A 22,149-nucleotide genomic window follows, 5' to 3' on the forward strand; every position below is an offset into this window, starting at 1 on the left:
AAACCCTGAAAAGGATCACGATTGACTTGACAGCATATGGTGCTGATGATGAATTCCTGAAAAGGATCTTGGGGAAAAAAACCATTAAACAGTGTGTGGGCAGGGGAAAGACTGTACAACAACTGAATTTGATTTCAAAGAAGCATTTTGGGCTTTTCTTGCCATTTTTATCTTTGTTTTTTCACCCTCCTTCCACCATGCTCTCCTTTGACATGGCAATTCAGATAACAGGCTTCTTTCCATTTCATGTGTTCCTCTCCATTTTTAAGGCTGGTTTTGGACTCACCCTCTGGCGGTCAGTTCCCTCACCAGCTACATCCCACGCCGTTTCTACCCGTTTGGGACCAATCATGTCCCTTTTACTCTCCAGCGTTTCCTCAATGGCCTGAATAGCCCTGAAGAGGGCCATCGGAGAGGCCTTGCGACTATCGCCACAGTCGGAGGCAGACTCCCTTGCGGGCAGATCGACCACAAAACGAACTCTACGTGTCGGGGAATAGAGAGCGGAAGAAGCGCCTTCGCCAACTCCCATGCCGCCCTTTCGGCCACAGGCCAGGCACGATCTTAAGCCACTGCTGGGCTTCTCTTGCCAGCCACTTTTGGAGGCCTTCGTTTTTTGAAGAGGCATTTTTGTTACAGGGCTCGGTGCTTAAGAAGGAGAAAGACCTGGACAGCCACCGGCAAGATGAGAAGGGCTCCATTTGCCATGGCTGGTTAACATCCCCACCTATGTGTTAATTTACAAAGTTGTTGTATCACTGGAGGGGTACAAAAGACGCCATTTCAGACAGAATTTGCCCTCCATTCCCAAGAGGGCAAATAAAAACAGCCCCTTTTTATTCCAGGATGAATTAACATAAGTTCTCCTGGAGATCATGGTAACGCTGAGGCATGGCTGTGCTCCGTTTGTGATGTCATGAGGCCCCTCCCCTCCAGTCACCATGTAATCTAAACAGCGGGCAACAGATCACTGGTATTCAAACATTTGCTCCTTCTCTGATCGTGTCTCGGCAATTTCCACGTAAGAAACCTGGAAAGCATAATATTGGCCTGCCTCACAATCTGCTCTCTTTGCAGCAGAACCATGCTACAGAGGGAGCATTTGAAGGTCATTTGTATTTTAATTGAATCATAGAATAATTGAGTTGGAAGGGGCCTATAAGTCTATCAAGCCCAATTCCCTGCTCAATGCAGGAATCCAAATCAAAACAGATGGTTGTTCAATTTTCTCTTGGATGCCTCCAGCACTGGAGGCACTCAAGCACGGCTACGTTTTCCTGTAGAGTGATTTTCCTATGATCTTCTTCTGTGCATGTGTGCATGCAAATATATAGAAAAAGAATGAATATTTAAATATAGAAGACACAGAGAATGAGCAAACCTAAGCCTTTCTATCTCTTGGTGCAAAAACGGCAACTTGACCTCTGTAACCTGACAGAGTTCAAGCACGTTGCCTTCAATATGTGTACTTCCTTCATCCTGAACAGCAAGTAGGTGCTAATGGTGTGATGGCCTGAGTTTGGGTCACTTTCTCAACTGCAAGTCACTCTGAAGAGTGTGTTACAAACATACCTACGAACAAGAGTTACCTGCTTGCTTGTCCAGGTAGAACAAACGTTACAGTGGCTTCATGGCAGAAGTGGAAGAAAACAAAATTAACCTCCCCCCCCACCTTGACCCTACAAGCCCCCAAGCAGAGGAGGGTGCCTTGTGCTCAGGGAGATACCAAAGATACTGTAGTCTGTCTCTTCTGCTTAGGGGATGAGGTGAGCTCAGCCTACCAGAAGCTTCCATGTTTGCTTTGAAAGCCAAAATTAGGGGAGAAGAGCTTAACTCCCTTTTGTAAATTAGAACTTTGCAGGGTCGGGAGTAAAGAGTCTTGGGGCTCAGGGGCAGAATACCGCAAAGAAGATGAGCAAAAGAAATGACGTCTCTCTCTCACACAATCACACACATTTTCTCGTAACTCCCCCCCCAGATGTCCTCACTTGTTATTAACCCACCCAAAGTGTATCATTCACCTCCCAGAACATTTCCATTTCTTGGGAGAAAGCACTAAGAGAGACAGAATACACATCTGGAAGGCATGTTCAAAGCTGGTGGGAAATATATCCACTTAAAAATGAGAAAAAAGATAAAATTCCTGCCTGTATGTTATCAGCAGAGACTTCTAGAAAGACATACCATATTTTTCTGTCTATAAGATGATACTTTCATCTAAAATTTTTAGACTAAAGATTGAGGGGCATCTTTTACACGGAAGTAAGGTGAGAACACAGAGAGGACAAAACAGCCGTGCCTTGCCTCTGCAAACAGGCTTCCTTCAATCAGGAGGCTTTGCTTCCTACAGTTAGGAAACTTAGCTTCCTCCAGTCACAAGCCTTATGTAACTGACGTCAGCGGATGCTGAACAAACCAATCAGAACACACCTCGTTGGAGGTGGAGCATGTAGGCAGTGCTCAGATGCAACAGGAACTGGAACCGCCTAGAGTGGTCTAATATGATCAGATAGGCGGGATAGAAATAAAATAAATAAATAAATAAATAAAAATAAATAAACTGGTAATGTCCAAGTGTTCTGAGCCCAGAGGCTAAATAAAGTGATGTGCTCAAAGCTGTGATGCATAATATGACAGTACTGTACTGGTATGTAAATGTTACCTGATTACTAAATAAAAATGTATTCTGTTTTATGTTTAAAATATTGATTTCTTAATTGTGAATTAGAAAAATGGGGAGGTCTTATACATGGGGGCATCTTATACACAGAAAAATACTGTACAGTAATTCAGTCTGGCACCACATCTTCATTCCGATACATGCAAAAATGACAAATGCAGTCCTTTCCCTGGGCCCATTCTGGTACCAAGCACGAAAGCTCTAAAGGAACAGAAAGGCAATCTTATGGTTACAGTACCTGTCTTAGCTGTGCTTCCATCCTCTGCATGTTAATTCTGGTCGAGCCAAGTTCTGCATTTACCTGAAACATACAAAAATAATGACCTAGGACCAAGTAACTAGGGTCAGTGTCCAGAACCCATTTCCTCCTAGAGCAGGGGTTTCAAACTCAATTTACCTGGGGGCCGCTGGAGGCAGAGTCTGGGTGAGGCTGGGCCGTATCATATTTTCCACCAAGTGGAGCAAGAGCCCGAGGAAACCGCTCCGAGGAATTTCCTTAGCCTAGCTAAGGCTCCGAGGAGGAGGAGGAGAGGCGCTGGCCACAACCCCCTCCAGCTCCTTCTTCGCTACCCCCACCACGACAGAGAAGGAAACTTTACGAGGCGAGCCCAGGCAGCCTGCAGAGCCAAGGCGACAGAAGCAGGACGAGGAGGAGGAGGAGGAACCACCGCTGACCACTGAGGCGGCCGCTGGCCGGGCTGGTGATAGGTGTGCCAAGAGAGAAAGAGAGCCAGAGAGCCGCTTCCATGGAAGATGCGGTGGCGGCGGCAACTGCTGTTGGCAACTTGGAGGCGCTCTTCAAGGATGGCCTGGGAGCGAGCTCCACTCTCAGGCATCGCTCGGTGGCGGCTCCAGCACTCGGGAAAAGGGGCCAGCAGCGTGCCGGATCTCACCTAAAACACCGCCTCTTGCACCCTCCATCTGGAACTGCAGCCTGCCAGCCGGCAGACAGGCAAACTGGCTGGCAGGCTGCAGTTCCGGATGGAGGGTGCAAGAGGCTCTGTCTTGGGAGAGAGCCGACGAGAGAGGCAAGGCTTTATTTTACTCTTGACAGCAGAGGACGTGTGGGCACTTTGGGGGGGCAGGCAAGGCGGGGGCCACAAACTATCATCTGGCGGGCCACAAATGGCCCCTGGGCCGCATGTTTGAGACCCCTGTTCTAGAGCTTTTAATAGTTGACACTGGCAGTAACATCACATGGATCTGGATACTGGCACAGGATTTATTTTCAAAAACTGTATCATTAATTTCAAAGCAATTCCGCATAGTTATGCGGAATAATCGTAAAAAAGGGCAAGTGAATCCTGACAAAGAGGCAGATGGTGGTCAAAACTGTTACACCTATTCCCTTCCAAACCTGATGAAATATTACAGGTAAACTTTAAGAAAAAGATACAACTATGTTTTTGATAAACATTTATAATATTACAGTGTAGGTATAGTGTATCCTGAGGTTAGATTCTGAGTTTTTGTTCTGCAGAATTTAACATACAGTGGTGCCTCGCACAACGATTGCTTCATACAACGATGAATTCACACAGCGATGGGTTTCTTTGACGAATTTCCCCCATCGTTTAACAATGTTCTCTATGGGGGAATTTCACTTAACGATGTCCCTTTTTCGCTCCTGTAAAAGTGTCTTAAACTGTTAGAAACCTGTTTTAAATGCTTGCAATCGTTAGCCCACCTCCTGAAACCTATGCAAACTTAATTTGGTGTTGTTCTGAGTCGTTAATTTTTGGTGATTTTTTAAATTCTCCATTGAAAGCCTTTGAATGGTCTGTTCGAGGCTGCTCTGCTGACTCTGTTTGGGCAGATTCAAATCTCTGTTTGGAACCAGATCTAATTCTCTGTTTGGAAACCTGACTCTTTCTATTTACCACTGACATGTATTGATTTTTGTTTTCTCATATATTCACATAAAATTTGGTGACATGGTCACCCCCTCACAAGGAATCAACCCTCCCACATTTTAAATAGATTCAGGGATGATGGTGATGATGATGATAGCTAACTTGCATTTGATCTTCTCAAAAGAAATCAAACTCAAACCAAACCTTAAAAAGTAGAGCAAACTGGAGCATAGGAGGAAAGTGTTATAGTTTGGGTACTGGTAGGATAAGGGAGGAAAAGGGACAAGTACAGTAAACATAAAATGGTCACAAGATTTTTTTTTAAAAAAAGCTTCATCTTCTAGGTTAGCATCTTCTTTATAGAGTTTTATTTTGCCACATTTTACAGACATACCATTTGGCTTTTTGAAAATACAGTGGTGTCCCACATAGCGACGATAATCCGTGGAGCAAAAATTGCTGCAAAGCTATTTCGTCGCTATGCGGAAATAAAAAACCCATAGGAATGCATTAAAACGCTTTTAATGCGTTCCTATGGGCAAAAAACCTCACCTTTAAGCGAAAATCCTCCATACGGCGGCCATTTTCGCTGCCCGGTAAGCGAGGAATCCGGGCAAAAGCACAGCGGGCGGCCATTTTATTTACCCGGCAGCCATTTTGGAACCATCAATCAGCTGTTGGAAAATCATCGCTATGCGATGATCGATATGCGAAAGAGCGTACCAATCATCACAAAGCAATATTTTCCTTAATGAGGCGCCTGTTAAGTAAGGCGCCACTGTATCCTGCAGATCACTGAATAAACATTTGGCCCCAGGGTGGGGCAATTCTGGAGGACTGCAGGACTTCAGTCCAATTCTGATCTTGCCCCAGTATAGATCCCTCTGAATCCATCTGGAATTGACCAAATGAGTTTTACACAGCCTTCACAGAAGTCAGCTAGCCTGTTTGCTGGCTGGGCTTTGTGACAACTGCAAAGCTACTCCCTTGCTTTATCCAGAGCAGAATTTACCATTAAAACAAAAATAGATTTCCTTTTTTTCTAGCCCTGAACAATCAGATGGATGTGCCAAACAGAGTTCCTGAAGGAGAGCTGAGTGAGGTATTTCTTTCATTGTATCAGAAGCGCCATCATACAATTAATAAATATATCAGAAAATTTTTGCCCAATAACAGACAATATCAATAACATCATGTTGAGGGGCACAGACTACACTGTCACTGTGTAAGTGTGAAGCTGCCTGTTCATCTCTGCGTTGTGTTGGGGTTAAAATCCTATTTTCTTAGGTTCATTTTGGTTCTGCCATCTTCTTTCTGCAGCCTTTTCAATGAATTCCAAGTAATTCATCTCTCCCTGAGTCCAGAGGCCAGACTTCCCTGAGGTTCAATCCATTTTAAGATGTGGGCAATTCTTTCCTTCCACATTATAATCCTGCTAATCTCTCCCGTTGCTTCACGATTCACAGATTTAAAAAAACTTCCTCATTTTGATGGGATAGGGGCAGGGTGGTAGTCAAAGAGCAGATGCACATTTGATGTAGATGCTTTGAGTCTTTCACTATTAGCTGCTACCTCTGTCTCTCTCCATACAGCACTGGGTGCAATACCTGGTAAATGATTGATTTTATCAATAGAGGTTGGCTTCATGATTTTACAGCTTTCACTGGATGCTACATCTACCTGTTTTGCATGGACTAAACAGTGTTTCTTATAGGTCAGCCTACAAGCCAAAGTAACACCTACGTATTTAGGGGCAAAAGAACATCCAGGTTCAGTGGTTCACGGCCTTAGATAACCCAGATGTTCTTGGACAGCAACTCCCAGAAACCCCAGCCAGTACGGCTGGTGGTGAAGGCTTCTGGGAGTTGCAGTCCAAAAACACCTGCTTTACCCAAGGCTGGGAAGCACTTACGTCTTTTCAGGTAACCTGAAGTCTCAGCGGTGCCTGCTCGTTTCTCAGATGAAAGGCACACACCAGAATCTTAGCAGGGTTGGGTTTGAGTTGATTTCTATCATAATATGCCCCACATTATTTTAAAGTGTCTGTTAGAAGATGTTCTTCTATCTGAAATCTGTTCAGCTGAGGTGAGAAGGAGTAAAGCAACACAGGATTGGGTTAAAATGTGTGTCGTCAGAAGAGCAGGGACAAAATACAGAGTGCATTTTGCAATAAAAACAAAAATACAAACATCCATGTTCCAAGTTATAGGCAGGGTATACATCTACGTAGACCCTGCCTTGTTCTTTATATTTTTGGAGTACCTGATTATATTTAGTCTCCAGGATGGAATTCTGCTTCTGAAGCTGACTATTTTCTGACTGAATATCCACAAGGGACGACAGCTCTTCTTCCAGTTGCTGTACTCTAGCCTGGGGTAAATGAAAGATGACCTGGATATTATGTTTTTATAAACTAGGTTTCCAGATCTGTGGTTCTAGAAGCACCACTGCCACTTGCCAAACAGACAAAATTACAAACACTCTCTTACAGAGAAAATGGCACACTAATACAGTACGTGAGATATTAAAAATCTATCTGTTGTGCAAAATCTAAGCAGTATGGCCACATGTAAAGGGCCCATGTGAACTTACAACTCTTGCACTGATGAAATAATCAAACTTTTCTTTACTTGCAGTTACTTTTGTATGTTTTAGTCAGTGCATGTCCTTTTATTCTATCAAGCATTTTCTCTATTGAATGCCAGCAACCCAAGAAACAACTTTTCATAAATATGGTCCATTCAAATAAATAGAATTTTCTTACAAGTAAACATGTTCAGGGTTTTGAACTTATTTACTGAAGTGAAGCAGACTGAATAATAACAGAACTTCCTCAGATACACATTCTACATACACAAATCACCAACAGTTCTCTCAGTACATAGTACTTATCACTTGCAATATCATTACCACCTTCTCTACTTATTTTCCTAATCAGCTCAGACTAAATAGCCCTGTCTATATATCTCTCTCTCTATCTGCCTCTCATCCCAATCTCTGACTCCTCCTTCCCCTGCCAAGCCTCATGTAGCTGCTGACTCCGCCTCTCCAGCCCTCTCATAGGTTCATGCAAATCAGTCCATGGATATGAAGGGTATGAGTGACGTGGGCGATCGCCACACATGCATGCATTACCAGACCTGGTCACTAGAGAGCACGAGAGACCATGCTATGTATTCTTCACTAGCAAGTAGAGTGTTTATGGCTGTGGGATCAGTTTTTGTCCTATTCAGAGCACAGTCTCTGGTTCCCTCTAGTGGCTGATTCTGGTAATACAGTGGTGTCTCGCTTAACTGGCCCCCATTTAACAACAAAATCGCATATCGATTAACTTTTTGCGATCGCTTTTGCGATCGCATTGTGATGTTTTAAATGGGGAAAAATCACTTTGCGATGATCAGTACCCTGCCGATCATCGCAAAGCGATGATTTTCTAACAGCTGATCGGCGGTTCCAAAATGGCTGCCGGGTTAAAAAAATGTCCACCCGCTGTTTTCTGGGACGGATTCCTCGCTTACCGGGCAGCAAAAATGGCCACCGTATGGAGGAGTTTTGCTTAAAGGTGAGTCTGAAGCCCATAGAAATGCATTGAAGGGGTTTCAATGCATTCCTATGGGCTTTTTAATATCGCATAGCGACGAAATCGCTTTGCAGCGATTTTTGCTGCACCGATTATCGTCGCTATGCAAGGCACCACTAAAATGAGTTCTTCTGGATTCTTTTTTCTTTTAGTATTTTCAGACTGGATAAATGAAACCAAAGATAATGATCCCATGGATACAGGGGTCCCCCTGTACTTCAAAATCTACAGCTGTGCCATGACAACCACTTTACCTGGTGCCACAGCAATGTCCGGGGCCAGCAACTGCATTGGAGAAGGGGCATTGCACAAGTTCATATGAAATCATCATTGGGCTGGGCTTTGGAGATGTCATTTTGGAGGAAGAACTTTACATTCCCCCCAACCCCCCTATACTGTTGTAGGCCTTACAGCAGTACCACAGAATAAACCTGTAGGAAAGCGAGTTATACTGCAACATTTGAAGGGCTTTTCTGTCAAAAAATTTGGCTTTTAAAATAGTCTCAAAGGACACTGAGCATCATGAAGCAACCTTGTCTTTTTCAATATAACTCTGGGGGAAAAAAAAGAAAGAAACACTGCAGCCATGTTAAGCAAGCTCAGAGGGACAAGATAGACAGAATGGCTGGTCCAAAGACGAGCCTCATGGTATTCTGCCACCTGCCAGCCCAGTTTCGTCTCTAAGCCCTGATGGGCTGGAGGGGGAAAGGGTCTGGTTACCTCTTCATTACCTGTCTCAGACAAAAACAAAAGCAAAAACCAAGCAAAACAATAAGACTTAGGCTAAACAGCGGAAATGAGAGAGGAAGTACAAAAGAAAAGGGACAGGCAACTCAAAGAGAAGTCTGCCTTTGCAAAGTTTAAGTACCTGAAGTTTTCCTTTGTTGTTTGCCAGTTCAGTCTTGTCAGTCATCTCACTGAGAACCTGTTTGACCTGCTGCTGGTATTTTGGGAAAACAGAAAAGGAGTAAGTTCATACCCCTTGATACACACATACATCCTGTCTGAAGCCCCTTCAAAGTTTTCCCATTCAGGTACTGCCAATTTCCTTCTCTCGCTTTCTTTCCTTTGCTTCCATTAAAAATACATTTTTACTAAAAATGTTCATGGTCAAAAGAATAGAAAAATTGTCATCATACATTCAGCAATAAGCAGACACAGTCAACGTGAAATATGAGGCATATTTTGACTTCCCCATCCCATGGTTTTCAAAGCATGCAAAAAGTCTCCTTGGATACACATAAACATAATCAAGGAACCCACACACTCTGTATAATGGAGGTTAGATTCATAAGAGTGGTCAGCCAAACCACCTACATAGAAAACTTTCAGAAGAGGTAGCCATATTAGTCTGTGCTAGAATATCATGCAAAAATCCAGGAAAAATAGAAAAGCTCACATTATAGCGAAACATCGCTGAACGGGACAGGGAAAGCCATTGGAACGCATTAAACATCGTTTAACGATGTTTAATGCGTTCCAAAAAGCTCCTTTACTCACCGTTCAGCGAGGTTTCCTATGGCCGGCAGCCATTTTCGCGCCCTCGTTAAGTGAGGGGAGGGCGCGAAAACGCTGCGCGCAGCCATTACGGAGCTTCCGGCGGCCATTTTGTCCGCCGAACAGCTGATCGTCGGGGCTTGCGAATTTCTGTAGCAAATTGCTACAGTTGAAGCTTTTATTTCTTGCCACACACCAAGTTTCACAAGAAATATAAGCTCCAGCTTCTGAACTAGCGATAACGTGCTGCTGAAATTTACACTACTAGACTTTTGTCAGCAGACATAAATAACAGGATTGTGGCAACTGAAAACAGAGATATTGAAGACTATAAGTTTCCCCAAAAAAGTTATAAAACACTATACAGTGGTGCCTCGCATAGCGAGCGCCCCGTTTAACGACGAATCTGTATAGCGATTCATTTTTTGCGATCGCAAAAGCGATCGCATTGCGATGTTTCCTATGGGGAAACATCGCTTTGCGATTTTCCCCCATAGAACCCCGGCGGGTGTGTCGGAGCGGCCGCGGGTGAGGTCTCTCACGATTCCTCCCTGCCTGGCTGGCTTGGAGAAGCAGCCGGCGGCCGGAGAGGAATTGTTTCCCTCCTTGCAAGCAACGCTGGGTCCTCCTCGCGCTGGGCTGAGCACAGCCCAGCTCGAGGAGGACCCAGCGTTGCTTGCAAGGAGGGCAACGATTCCTCCCTGCCTGGCTGGCTTGGAGAAGCAGCCGGCGGCCAGAGAGGAATTGTTTCCCTCCTTGCAAGCAACGCTGGGTCCTCCTCGCTCCGGGTGGCTAGAGCAGGCCGGGGCCCTGGCTGCTCGCCCCCGGCCGTGCGGAACCAGCGGAGGGGCGGGAGGCTAGAGCAGGCCGGGTTCCTGGCCGCTCGCCCCCAGCCGCGAGGAGCCAGCAGAGTGCCCGGAGGCTTCGGACCAGTAAGTCCTTTTAAAAAAAAAAATTTTGTGTGGGTTTGGACTGGGGGGGGGGTTATGTTTGTGTTTTGTGTTTGTGTGTTGTTGTTTTTTTTGCGGTGTTTTCGCCGCAAGCGCTTTTCACACAGCTGATTGGCGGTTCCAAAATGGCCGCTGCAACCATTTTCGCTGCCGTCGCTTACCGAGGGCGCGAAAATGGCTGCCCCTATGGAGGAACATCGCTGAACGGCGAGTTTATCCTCCATAGGAATGCATTAAACGAAGTTTAATGCATTCCTATGGGATTTTCCTTTCCGTTTAGCGATGTTTCCACATAGCGACAATTAATCCGGAACGGATTAATGTCGCTATGCGGGGCACCACTGTATAACATTCCGATTCTTTGTTGTTCATTATTCCTTCCCTTTACACATGAATTTAAAAGAAAAGAAGGAAAGAAGAGGGAGGGACCTGTTCTAAAGGTATGGGACCATGTCATGTTGTGTTTTGGCAGAGAGTCACATACTTGGCGTTCCAAAGCAGCTTCCTGCTCTGTTAATTTCTTATTTTCTTCCTCTAGTCCTTTCAGTGTCTCTTTCAGAGAGCCAACTTCCAACTGTTTTAAAAAAGGGAAAGAAAATACAACTTCAATTCTGTTGAAAAACAATTCATGTAATTATTTATACTTCAGACCACCTGCTAGACAAATTTTATTTATTTATTTATTCATTTAAAATATTTTACCCTGCCTTTCTCCTTAGAGAGGACCCAAGGCAGCTTACATCAGTATAAGACAATATTTAAAAACTAAAAACTAAGCATACAAATATTTAAAAAGAATCAAGCAAATACCACACCTTTTCTGTACTTGTATTTTGATCAGCATACCTTGCTTGCTGCTAGTTCTGCTTCCAGGCTTTTTTTCTCCTCCATCATTTCATTTAGCGCTTCCTGCATCTGCCAATATGAGTTAAACACAGTTGTTTTTACCGAAATCACCAAGGAAAGGTGGAAGTTGTTTACATATTCTCCCGAGGTGTATGAGGAAAGCCTACCAAACCTCTGACTGGCAGCTTCTAATTCAAGCAGTGCCTTTTCTCTTATCTCACTACAATTCAGCACTGTGTTACATGTGTTGAACTTTACATGTGCGCCAACAAAGCTGTGATTTCCATGTATAGAGTTGCCTCTTGTGTTGTTGGAAAAGAGTGTTTGCGATGACCAGCTTGTTCTCTTGACAAAACTCTATTAGCCTTTGCCCTGCTTCGTTCTGAACTCCAAGGCCAAACTTCCCTGTTATACCTTTTATCTCTTGGCTCCCTACTTTAGCATTCCAGTCCCCTAGAATGAGAAGAACATCTTTCTTTGGTGTCAGTTCTAGAAGGTGTTGCAAATCTTCATAAAATTGTTCAATTTCAGTCTCCTCAGCAATGGTAGTTGGTGCATAAACTTGGATTATTGAATTTTGAATTGTGGTGCTGGAGGAGGCTCTTGAGAGTCCCCTGGACTGCAAGGAGAACAAACCTATCAATTCTAAAGGAAATCAACCCTGAGTGCTCACTGGAAGGACAGATCCTGAAGCTGAGGCTCCAGTACTTTGGCCATCTCACGAGAAGAGAAGACTCCTTGGAAAAGACCTTGATGTTAGGAAAGTGTGACAGCAAGAGGAGAAGGGGACGACCGAGGATGAGATGGCTGGACAGTGTCTGCGAAGCAACCAACATGAAATTGACAGACTTCCGGGAGGCAGTGGAAGATAGGAGGGCCTGGCGTGCTCTGGTCCATGGGGTCACGAAGAGTCGGACATGATTAAACGACTAAACAACAGCAAACAAAGCTGTACTTCCTTACAGGATTACATGCTCCTCCACAACCCCCCCCACCTTCAAAATAATCCTCATTTGACAAAATTCAGTGTACAGTATCAGGTTGGAGAATCCCACTATGGACGTGCACAGTGAAAGTTTTTGTTTTGGGTTCTTTTGGGAGATGCCTTCGGGGTATGTGCCTCTTTTGGTTTTGTGCTTTTTGTGTGTGTGTATAGGTCCTTTCATTTTGTTTCTCTATTTATTTCTCTAATTTTTCTCCTGCCTGTCTCCACTAATGGGGATCCAAATCAGCATATATATTTTTTTAAAAATCCACAATTAATTCTAAAAAAGAACAACTAAAATTTAAAACTACAATATACAAGCATTTTAACAGATTATTTAAAAAGTATAGATCATATGTTAAAATATCTGTTTTGTTTTTCCCATTCATTTTTCTTCACTCATGTTTTTTCTGGTACTCCCGAAGCCCTAAAGAACACTTTAAAATTACTCCAAAAAAGCAAAAGGCAAAGCAACGGAGAATCAGTCTATTTCAAAAGCAGACAACACAACATGAGAAGGACAAATTAGCATCAGAGCTATGCAACCAACAGTTTAAATTATCACATTCATTTCACCAACTAGGTTACAAACTCCACCCCCATGATCCACACACTTCCAAGAAGAAGAAAACAGTCCTAAAATAGCTCGCCAATGGTGGGAGGGGTGGAATCCTCAAAGAAATGTGGAAAATATTCAAAAAGTAATCCCAAGGAGGCATGTCCTCACAGACAGGCTGCCTGGCAGCCTTACTAATAATTCAAAGAAATGGGGAAGAAGGAATCTCCTAAAAAGCAAAACAAAAAGGCAAAACAAAAAAAAAAGAGAGGAAAGGATTCAAAATGGAGGCATAGCAGACAGGTACTAATCCAAGGTAGAGCACACCAGGAGCTCAGCATACAGTAATCCCACAAGGAACAAGGGAAGCAAACGGCACTCCTTATTGGCCGTTTTACAGATTCACCATTTTCACTCCCACTCCAGATGATCTAACTGGCTGCTGCTGACACTATTGGATGAAAAATTTCTCAGGCAATTTGACAAACAAACGGTCAAAGGGCAACAAAGGGTTATATGAAATATGAAAGATGAACTATCTGTGTATACCACTCATAAACACAAACTATTTGTATTTATTCTCTTCCAGCAACAGTCAAAATAATACAAAATACACAAAAAAGAGCCTTTTATATTTTTGGTCCTTCATTTAAAGGCAAAAGGCCCATCTCTACACCTCACTCCAACTAATCATTTTGAAGTGAAATTCCTTTGACTTTCAAAAGAAGCAGTAATCTAGGAAGGTATGAGAAATTAGAATCTTTTTAGAACGCAAGGAAGGATGACAAATTGTGACAAAAATCACACAGAAGGCGATTTTAATAGCCAGGAACGAAGACAATGTACCATTTGAATGCAGGGTTTGTATTTCTTGTTAACTTCCATACACTCCACTCCAGACAATAAAGACTGAATTTGTGGTAACTGGTGACAATTCAAGAATGCAGGTGTTTTATTGCTAGTTTTATTAGCCAGACTCCATGAAAAATGAGCTAGTCCAGAGATATTCCAGATATTCTACTTCTTCCCCCTGAAGGAGATGTTGCATGATTTGCCAACAGCATGCTATCCAAGGGGTACCAAGTGAAGAAAAGTTTATTTCTGCTAAATGATGAACAATAGGAAACCCCCAATGAGCCTCTAGTGTTTCATCAGATAGTAAGAGAACAATCCTTTAAAAATAAGAACTTGGTAAGTACCCACTCTACCTCTTCCTCCAGTTTTCCTTTCTCCTTCATCAGAGTCGTCTTCTCCTGGAGAGCTGTCTCCAGTTCCTTTTGTATCCTGGAAACTGTAGACTCCAGGAGCTCCTTTTGGATGGCTGTGTTGTCCTCAACGTTACAAGCCTTTTGCTTACAATCAGAATGTTCTGCATGCAGTGCATCTCTACATACCAAACACAAAAGGATTGCCGTTTTATTATTCCTTGCAATTTCCAAAATCAGCAAAAACCCTCCTATGGTAAACAGAAGTATATCCTAAAGAAGGAGCTACCTTGCCTTTTCCAACGACTGATCAACAGCTTATCTTATGCGTTAAAAAACAAAACAGAGGAAAGGAGAGGAGATGAAGCTGGACCGCACATATGGAAGAATATTGCTAATAACCATGCTCTTCCTCTTACATCTCTCTCTGGAGCTCAGCTTTTTCATTCTGCACAATCTGCAGCTCTGCTGTAATGCTGGCCCGTGCAGCATCCAAAATCAAGTCTTGCTCTTGCAGTTTCTCATTAATTTTCTCTTGTTCCGCCTAAAAAGGGAAAATTATGAAAATGCTTTAATATTAAAGCGGATCCAGCATTCTCATTAAAAAGATAAAGCTTTCGGATGGCCCGCCCATTAAATCTTGAGCAGGCGTTCTCCAACTCCAAGGGTTAGACAAAACAAGGGTTAAACAACTAAGTTCCCAGCAATGAGGAAAACTATAGCACGATCCTGATGCTCTAAGCTATCTATCTATTTATTCTTTCTTCACTGAAGCTCATGGAGCTGGCTGCACATGCTACTTTCCCTCACAACTGTCCCATGAGCCAGGTCAGGCTGAAAGAGAGGAACAGGCCCAAGCTCATCCTGGGGGTTTTATCATGGCTCAACTGGGACTAGAACTTGGGATTGCTCAAGTCCCCATTTAGTGCTTTAACCACTACATTACAGCGGTTCTCGCTTCGGGCTTACCACACAGCAAGGGGGCACCTGTAGCACCATCTGGGACCCCCAGATCAAATTACAGAAGACCATATGATAACAGAAACCCTCAGGAGCAAATCCTCTCAAAAGCCTAGGGTTTCAGTGAACACACTGTCAGCAGCAGTCCGAAACAGACTCTTGTGCTTTTGCTTTTCCCAGCCTAGAGGGGGGAAAACCCAGGTTCTTTCAGTCGTATCACGAACAACAGTTCACATGTTACAGGACATAACACGCAAGGGCCCACCACGTAACACAGATGAAGATGAATCAAGTCATTTCTGCAAGGGGCAGATTAGATAACTGGTTATCAAAATGGCACTGCACCTTCAGGGCAGCCCGATGCTGTGAGATCAGCTGAGCCTTCTCCATGGTTACACTCCGAAGGGCATCATTCAGCTCTGCACACTCTTGGGTCAGCTGCTCATTAAGCACCTGATAAAGAAAAAAGCAATACGATTCCCCTATAGGATTGGCAATTCCAGCTTCTTCTCCTTAGCAAAAATATCCCTAGGCCTTCGTTCCCTACAGAAGACAGTGAGAATGCATGGGCTGTGCCTGGCAAGAGGGCCCCGGTCAGAACATGCATGGGAGACAGAGTTGCAGTTCCCTGCCAGGTCTGTTGGCTATTTCCCATGGGACTCCTCTCTGACCCCAACAGTTCCCATGCCCTCAAGCCCTCCATTAACGCTCCTAAAAAAATGAACCCCAAGTTACTTGAAAACCCCACTTTAAAAGCAAAATTAAATAACAAAAGCAACATTTATCCAGACCATGTGAAGTCCTGCAGCTGTCCTGCTCTACATAATTTGAAATCTGAAAGCCACAATTTCCATTACTTGCACTTTTTCTGCCACTTCTCGCAAGGCAGTGATTTCTGTCTGCAGCTGTATATTCTCCTCCTGGGCTTTGCTCAAGGACGCCTGTGCAACCTGGAGGAAAAGAACAGAATACTCCTGAGGAGACAGGTTTTAAAAGCACTTCATGATGTTGCAGAAAAGCAGTCCAGTCTTCCTTTTTCTTGGTTTGTTTTTCTTTTTTCCAATTATCACAGGATAGTCCGGTTCAGATTAACAAATCTGTTGAATGAAAAGCCCTCAGGGAACATAAATGGGACTCCCTGTTGCAGCAGCTCCACGAGATGCCAATCTGTTTCTAGGCACAATTCAAAGTGTTGGTTTTATAAAGCCCCAAATGGCTTGGTTCTAAGCTATCTAAAAGACCACATATTCCTCTATGAATCTGCCCAGGCATTAAGATCATTAGGGGAGGCCTTTCTCTCAGTCCCACCACCCTCACAGCTGCACTTGGTGAAGACACAAGAGAGGGCCTTCTCTGTTGTTGCTCCCAGACTCTGGAACGCCCTCCCACAGGAGGCCAGCCTGGCCCCATCTTTGCTATCCTTCCGCAAGCAGGCAAATACCTTTCTCTTCAGGAAGGCTTTTCCTTAATGACTTGTGGTCTGAGAGGGATTTTTGAATGGATTGTTGTGCTCTGTTGTTTTAAATGTGCTTTAATAATGATTTTTTTTAACATTTTAAATAAAAAATTCTTTTTTAATATTTGTAGATTTACTGTAATATTGTCTTTCTAATGATGTAAGCCGCCTTGGGTCCCTTTTGGGGGAAAAGGTGGGGTAAAAATACTTTCAACAAATAAACAAACAAACAAATCTTCCTAACCATTTCAGAAACAGAAAATAAAATTCTGCTCAGTGCATGATTTCCCTCTTAAACTCACCTTTCCTTTTTCAGCTAGCCTGGAAATGGTAGTCTCTTGGGATTCTGGAACAAAAATATTAATCAAATGTAGGGATATTAAAACATCAACCTAAGTTACACTTAGTTTTAATTTTTTAAGCCATTTATTTCTGTAGAACGGATAGGAAAAAGTGTTGCACCATGGACGAAACTGTTTAAAACTGTGGTGACCCTGAATGCTTTTCCTGACAGCGATGCTTGCCAACAATTAGCAGCTGTCATCCTGCGCATCCTTATCTGTGAGTATGCAGCACACTGAGCCCAGAACAAATTACAGTATTTCCGAGTAACATGCATTGGTTTTGCTTCCAGACTGCAGTCCTTTTGCAATAGCTAAAGCAGCCTTTCATTTGCACATGAAGGCACTTCTAAACTCATGCACCAAGTGGATGAGTTCTTACCAATGCATTTGCTATGCGAACTGCTGTTTATCATGTGAAAGATGACCCTGTCCTGTTAAGTGCTGATGGAAATCTGCAGCTCCTGTTCAGGTCAAATAGATCAACACATATCTATCTACTGTTACCTTTTCAAAAGCCCCGCCTCCCATGAAAGAGCCTACCATCATCACCCTAAGGTAACCGGTTCCACCGCCAACCCATTGTTCTTCTCACACACTCACAATATCCACAAACAACTCAAAATACCTAGACTATTCTTAAGCTGCGCACATTCCTGCTCGAGGTGAGCTCTCCTCTCTTCTTCCTTTTTCAGGCTCTCTCTTGAGATCTGAATGTCCTGCTGTAAGCTGTTACAGTCCTGCTGCAGAAGATGAACCTGCAACCATTTCCAAAAACACATTAGACAGAACATGGACATTTCTTAAAACATTTACAATCTTTGCTGAGGCTGGAAAACTGAAGAATTAAGAGGTTAAATTACACTAGCCACAGAACATATTGTTACTCTGGGTTTATATTACCCTTTCTGTTTTTAATGGGTCCAACATTCAGTCCCTGCCGTCTCAATGCAGGTTGGAGAGATTCACATCTGTTGCCCTGAAGAGGTGCTGCTGTCTGTATGCAGAGACAATACTCAGATGGACCTGTAGTCTGATTCAATACTGTATGTGGGAACCTCCATGTGGGTGACCAGCAATGGGAAACCTGCCTCTCCAAGTGTCTTGGATTTCAGCTCCCGTCAGCAGCCCTGTCCAGTTTGGCCCATGGTAAGTCATGATAGGCACTGAAACGTTAAACATTTGGAGGGCCGACAATTTCCCACTCCTGCTAGGGGGTTGACTCTCACTCCTTATGTTCAGGCTATCATTCTATCCAATGGATCGCACAGATGGAAGGTTGGCAATTAAAAATAGAATTGATGTGTATGATCAATCCCTGCTGTGTGTGTACAACTCTAGATGTACCCATAAGGCAGCTTACACAACTTACAACCCACCAACCCAAACAGAGCTCATTGGGCAGATATTCTGGCCTGCCAGGTGTTGGGACAGCTGTTCTTTGCTTGCACTCCCCCACACCAGCAAGAACAGGTTTATGGAGCCTTTGGTGTGCCACAATATGTGGCTGATTTGACCATGTGAAGTTTGTGAGAGCACCAGTTGGGTAGAGAATTTGTCTACACCGCTCCTCTCCAAGATCCAGGCTGTTCTTCAAAAGAATATGAGTGATCAGCAAGCTAGAGGCCTAAACAGGAACAGCCTAGATATCTAGATATCTTTTAATACACAGAATCCTTTTGGTTAGTTGTGCTGGTGTTAAGTACAATGGCATAAAATGCAGCGACCAACTGCGGCTAGTTCATAGGTCCCTGCTGGTATCCTTCATTGCAAATCAATCCCATAAGCTGGTGTGTAGCAAGGAATACATGTGGCAACTTGTCAGCCAGCAGCAATTACCACTGTGACTTATGCCACCGCATCTACACTAGCATAATTAATCAACCAAGAGGATGCTGGACACTACATGTATGTGGTATGACCACTTGTTTTTAATACAGTGGTGCCTCGCACAACGATTGCTTCATACAACGATGAATTCACACAGCGATGGGTTTTTTTGAGGAATTTCCCCCATCGTTTAACGATGTTCTCTATGGGGGAATTTCACTTAACGATGTCCCTTTTTGCTCATTTAAAAGTGTCTTAAAATGTTTGAAACCTGTTTTAAATGCTTGGATTCCATAGTGCACCTTGTGAAACATGTGCAAACTTAATTTGGTTTTGTTCTGAGTCTTCATTAATTTTTGATGATTTTTTTATTTTCCCCATTTAAATCAATTGAATGGACAGTTCAATTCATTTAAATAGGGAAAACAAAAAATCACCAAAAATTAAGGACGACTCAGAACAACATCAAATTAAGTTTGCATAGGTTTCAGGAGGTGGACTAACCATTGCAATCATTTAAAACAGTGTCCAAACATTGTAAGACACTTTTACAGGAGCGAAAAAGGACTTCGCAAAGGCATTGAAATGTATTGAGTCGGCTTCAATACATTCCAATATAGGAAACATTGTTTCACTCAACGATGTTTCCTATGGGGATTTTCACTGAACGATGGCAATCTGTTCCAATTGGAACGGATTAACCAGTTTTCAATTCATTCCTATGGGAAATGGTGTTTCACAGAACGATGTTTCACACAACGTTGATTTTTTTGGAACCAATTAACATTGTTGTGTGAGGCACCAGTGTATTTAACATCAGTCGTATGCTGACCAAATCAATCATATTCTGCCACCAATAGCAGCCTGTGAGTAATCTGCAGACTGCACTGCTGTTTAATGAAATCCAGAAGGAACAATGGATGTTGCTGGGGTCTGACCAACCTGCTTCCGTTCTTTCTCCACTGACACTTCCATATCCTGTATCCGATAAAGCAGAACAGCCTGCGATTCTTCCAAAGACTCCCGCCTGCTAGTCTCTTTGGACAGCTGCTCTGTTAACTGCAAGGGGTAAACCAACGTAGAGAGTCAATACCGTTTGAAGCCCAGAAAAGATCTAGGAGAATGTAGGAGACTCTAAACTTGTTCTCTTTCTAACAAACAGATAATTCAGGAGCAAAGTTAGCATTAGAAACACAAACCAAAGCCATTTCCCCCCATAAGAATGAAATTGCCTTAATCTTTGAAGGATACCAGAATACAAAATATTTTTTATTTTTATTTATTTATTTGATTTATACCCTGCCTATCTGGACTACTCGTCCACTCTAGGCGGCTACAAATAGGCTACAAAAATTCCTAGCATGAAGTTGTTTTTCTTACATACATGCAACATATGGGCTGGACCCTGAGAGGACTCTTCCCTAGGCCAAGTGGTGTGTGATGGAGAATATTCAGAGCATCCCCAAGTAACCTGTTCTTTAGTACAGACAGAGGTGTATCCTTGGCTAGGCAGGACAATCCATGCATTCCCACCCACCCCTCTGTTACTGTTTCTGGCTTTACCTCCTGCAGTTCATGATCCGTCTTCTGTTTGGCCGCCCTCAGTTCATCTACAGTGATGGACATCTCTCTCTGTAAAGATCAAAACCCCATATGACCACATAAACAACTGCAGCAGAATACACACGTGTCCTTTACAACTGGATTCTCTGTCGCCTGTCCTGATACCCTTTGGGCTTGGCAGTGGACCCACACGCATTGCTGGCACTTCGAGGTACGTGGTGGATAAAACCTGCCTGCTTCTGTAAAGCCATTTCTCTGCATATAGATTCTTGCCACTGCTCAGTACAGCAACTTGACACAGCACTTATAAACATCTCCCCCAGTTTTTGCAATTAAAAATATAATATAGTTGCACATGTGTTCCCATTTTACTACACAGGATGATAATTATCAAGCCAATCTTGCTGGAAGTGGATGTTCTAACAAGAACTACGACAACATCTGGAGAATAGGATACGGCTAATCAAACAAGAGAAGTTGGAACCCTGTGTGTAGGCAAAGAGAGAAAACCCAGAAAACTGCCTAACATTGAGCCAGAGTCTACCTCCGGCTAGTCCAGGATTACCAACTTTGTCTGGCACTGGCCCTCCAGAATTTTAGGCAGAATTATTTCCTAGCCTTAAACATCAATACTTGGTACTCCCTTGTGGTCTCCCACTGAATTACTAGGCACATCCAACTCTGCTTAGCTTCTAACACCAGACAAGATGAGGTGCATTCAGGGTAGTGTGGAGGCATATAGGGGAGCACCACTAATACTGTTCAATAAAAATCAAAGCTGGAAGGGATTTGGGAGGCCATCTCATCCAATCTCTCCCTCAGTGAATATTCTGCAGTAGAGGATTCAGTCAGAATATCTGTGCCAAACAGCCTCTTCTGAAATACCTCTAGCGAAGAAAATTCCATTCCGCCCCCCCCCCCGCCAGCACTGAAACTGCCACCAACATAATTTAACAATTTTTAGTAAAAGCTGACAATGTATGCCAAATACTTTGTCTCAGTGTAGAAAAAAAACCACTGAAAACCTAAAATATTTGCCATTCTTTGTCACCAGCTAAAGTCTTTGACTGAGTCAGATATTTCTTCAGTGCAATCACAGCCATAAAACTCCTAATTCTTTTGAAAACAGAAGGTACATTTCTAGAGATGTGGCCAGATTTTGGATGGAATGTGGAAATAGCAAATCTTGGCTGTACCCCTAAGGCTCTGAGCAAATCAACACGTATTAATGTTATCTGAAGATAGTCGGCAAAGTACAGGTGAAAAGAAGAGGTCTCTGCAAACGAGGGAAGCTTGACTACCTTTGTTGCGGTTGCAATCTCCAGAGCAGCCCTCAACCGCTCCGCTTGCTCGCAAGCTTTTTCTTCCTCTTCCCGGGACTCACGGAGCTGCTGGCATAACATTCTGCCCTCTGTTTGCAGCACCTTTAATTCTTCTATATGCTCCTCCTGTATGGTGTTCAAGCGCTGTTCTAAATTAGCTGGAAGGCCATAAGAGACAAACCAAGGCACATCAATGTAGATCGGTTTCTCAAACCTTTAGTAAAAACACATAGTTTTGGAGGAGGGGTTATTTCTCAGCATTAAGAGGTTTGGGCATCCTTCACCCACCTTCAGAAAGGCTGAACACATGAAATTCAATTCCCTGCTATACAAAGACCCCACCCTGTGTTTCTCCCAAGCTTTTACTGAAGCACAGATATAGACAAGCCAGTGGGGTGTAATGGTTAGAGCATCAGAATGGAACAGGGGTTTTAGTTCCCACCAAACCATGAAACCAGATGGGTAGCCTGGAGCCTGTCACACTCACTCAACCTTATTACTTCACAGGCTACCGTAGTTGTGATG

At 43.4% G+C, this 22,149-nt stretch overlaps 1 protein-coding gene across 14 annotated transcripts in view; it reads right to left on the reverse strand.

Moving 5' to 3' along the window:
- The window catches only part of CCDC150 (coiled-coil domain containing 150), a 48,467-nt gene that overhangs the window by 20,037 nt on the left and 6,281 nt on the right, over positions 1–22,149 (reverse strand). For 11 of the 14 annotated variants that reach the window (XR_013538438.1, XR_013538444.1, XR_013538440.1 and 8 more), the window contains exons 4-17: positions 21,604–21,782; positions 20,303–20,371; positions 19,682–19,798; positions 17,538–17,667; positions 16,871–16,914; positions 15,970–16,062; positions 15,458–15,565; positions 14,572–14,696; positions 14,156–14,333; positions 11,407–11,475; positions 11,045–11,134; positions 8,982–9,053; positions 6,796–6,903; positions 2,919–2,981 (exon numbers count right to left, since the gene is read on the reverse strand). Coding sequence is in view for 7 of the 14 variants with exons in the window: in XM_078380117.1 (XP_078236243.1) it covers positions 2,919–2,981; positions 6,796–6,903; positions 8,982–9,053; positions 11,045–11,134; positions 11,407–11,475; positions 14,156–14,333; positions 14,572–14,696; positions 15,458–15,565; positions 15,970–16,062; positions 16,871–16,914; positions 17,538–17,667; positions 19,682–19,798; positions 20,303–20,371; positions 21,604–21,782 (1,445 nt within the window). In the remaining 7 variants the exon portion in view is untranslated. The remainder of the gene's footprint in view (positions 1–2,918; positions 2,982–6,795; positions 6,904–8,981; positions 9,054–11,044; positions 11,135–11,406; positions 11,476–14,155; positions 14,334–14,571; positions 14,697–15,457; positions 15,566–15,969; positions 16,063–16,870; positions 16,915–17,537; positions 17,668–19,681; positions 19,799–20,302; positions 20,372–21,603; positions 21,783–22,149) is intronic. The other 3 variants (XM_078380121.1, XM_078380134.1, XM_078380132.1) reach the window with 3 other exon arrangements.

Source organism: Pogona vitticeps, chromosome 1 (genome assembly GCF_051106095.1).
Source record: "Pogona vitticeps strain Pit_001003342236 chromosome 1, PviZW2.1, whole genome shotgun sequence".
NCBI classification, from domain to species: Eukaryota; Metazoa; Chordata; class Lepidosauria; order Squamata; family Agamidae; genus Pogona; species Pogona vitticeps.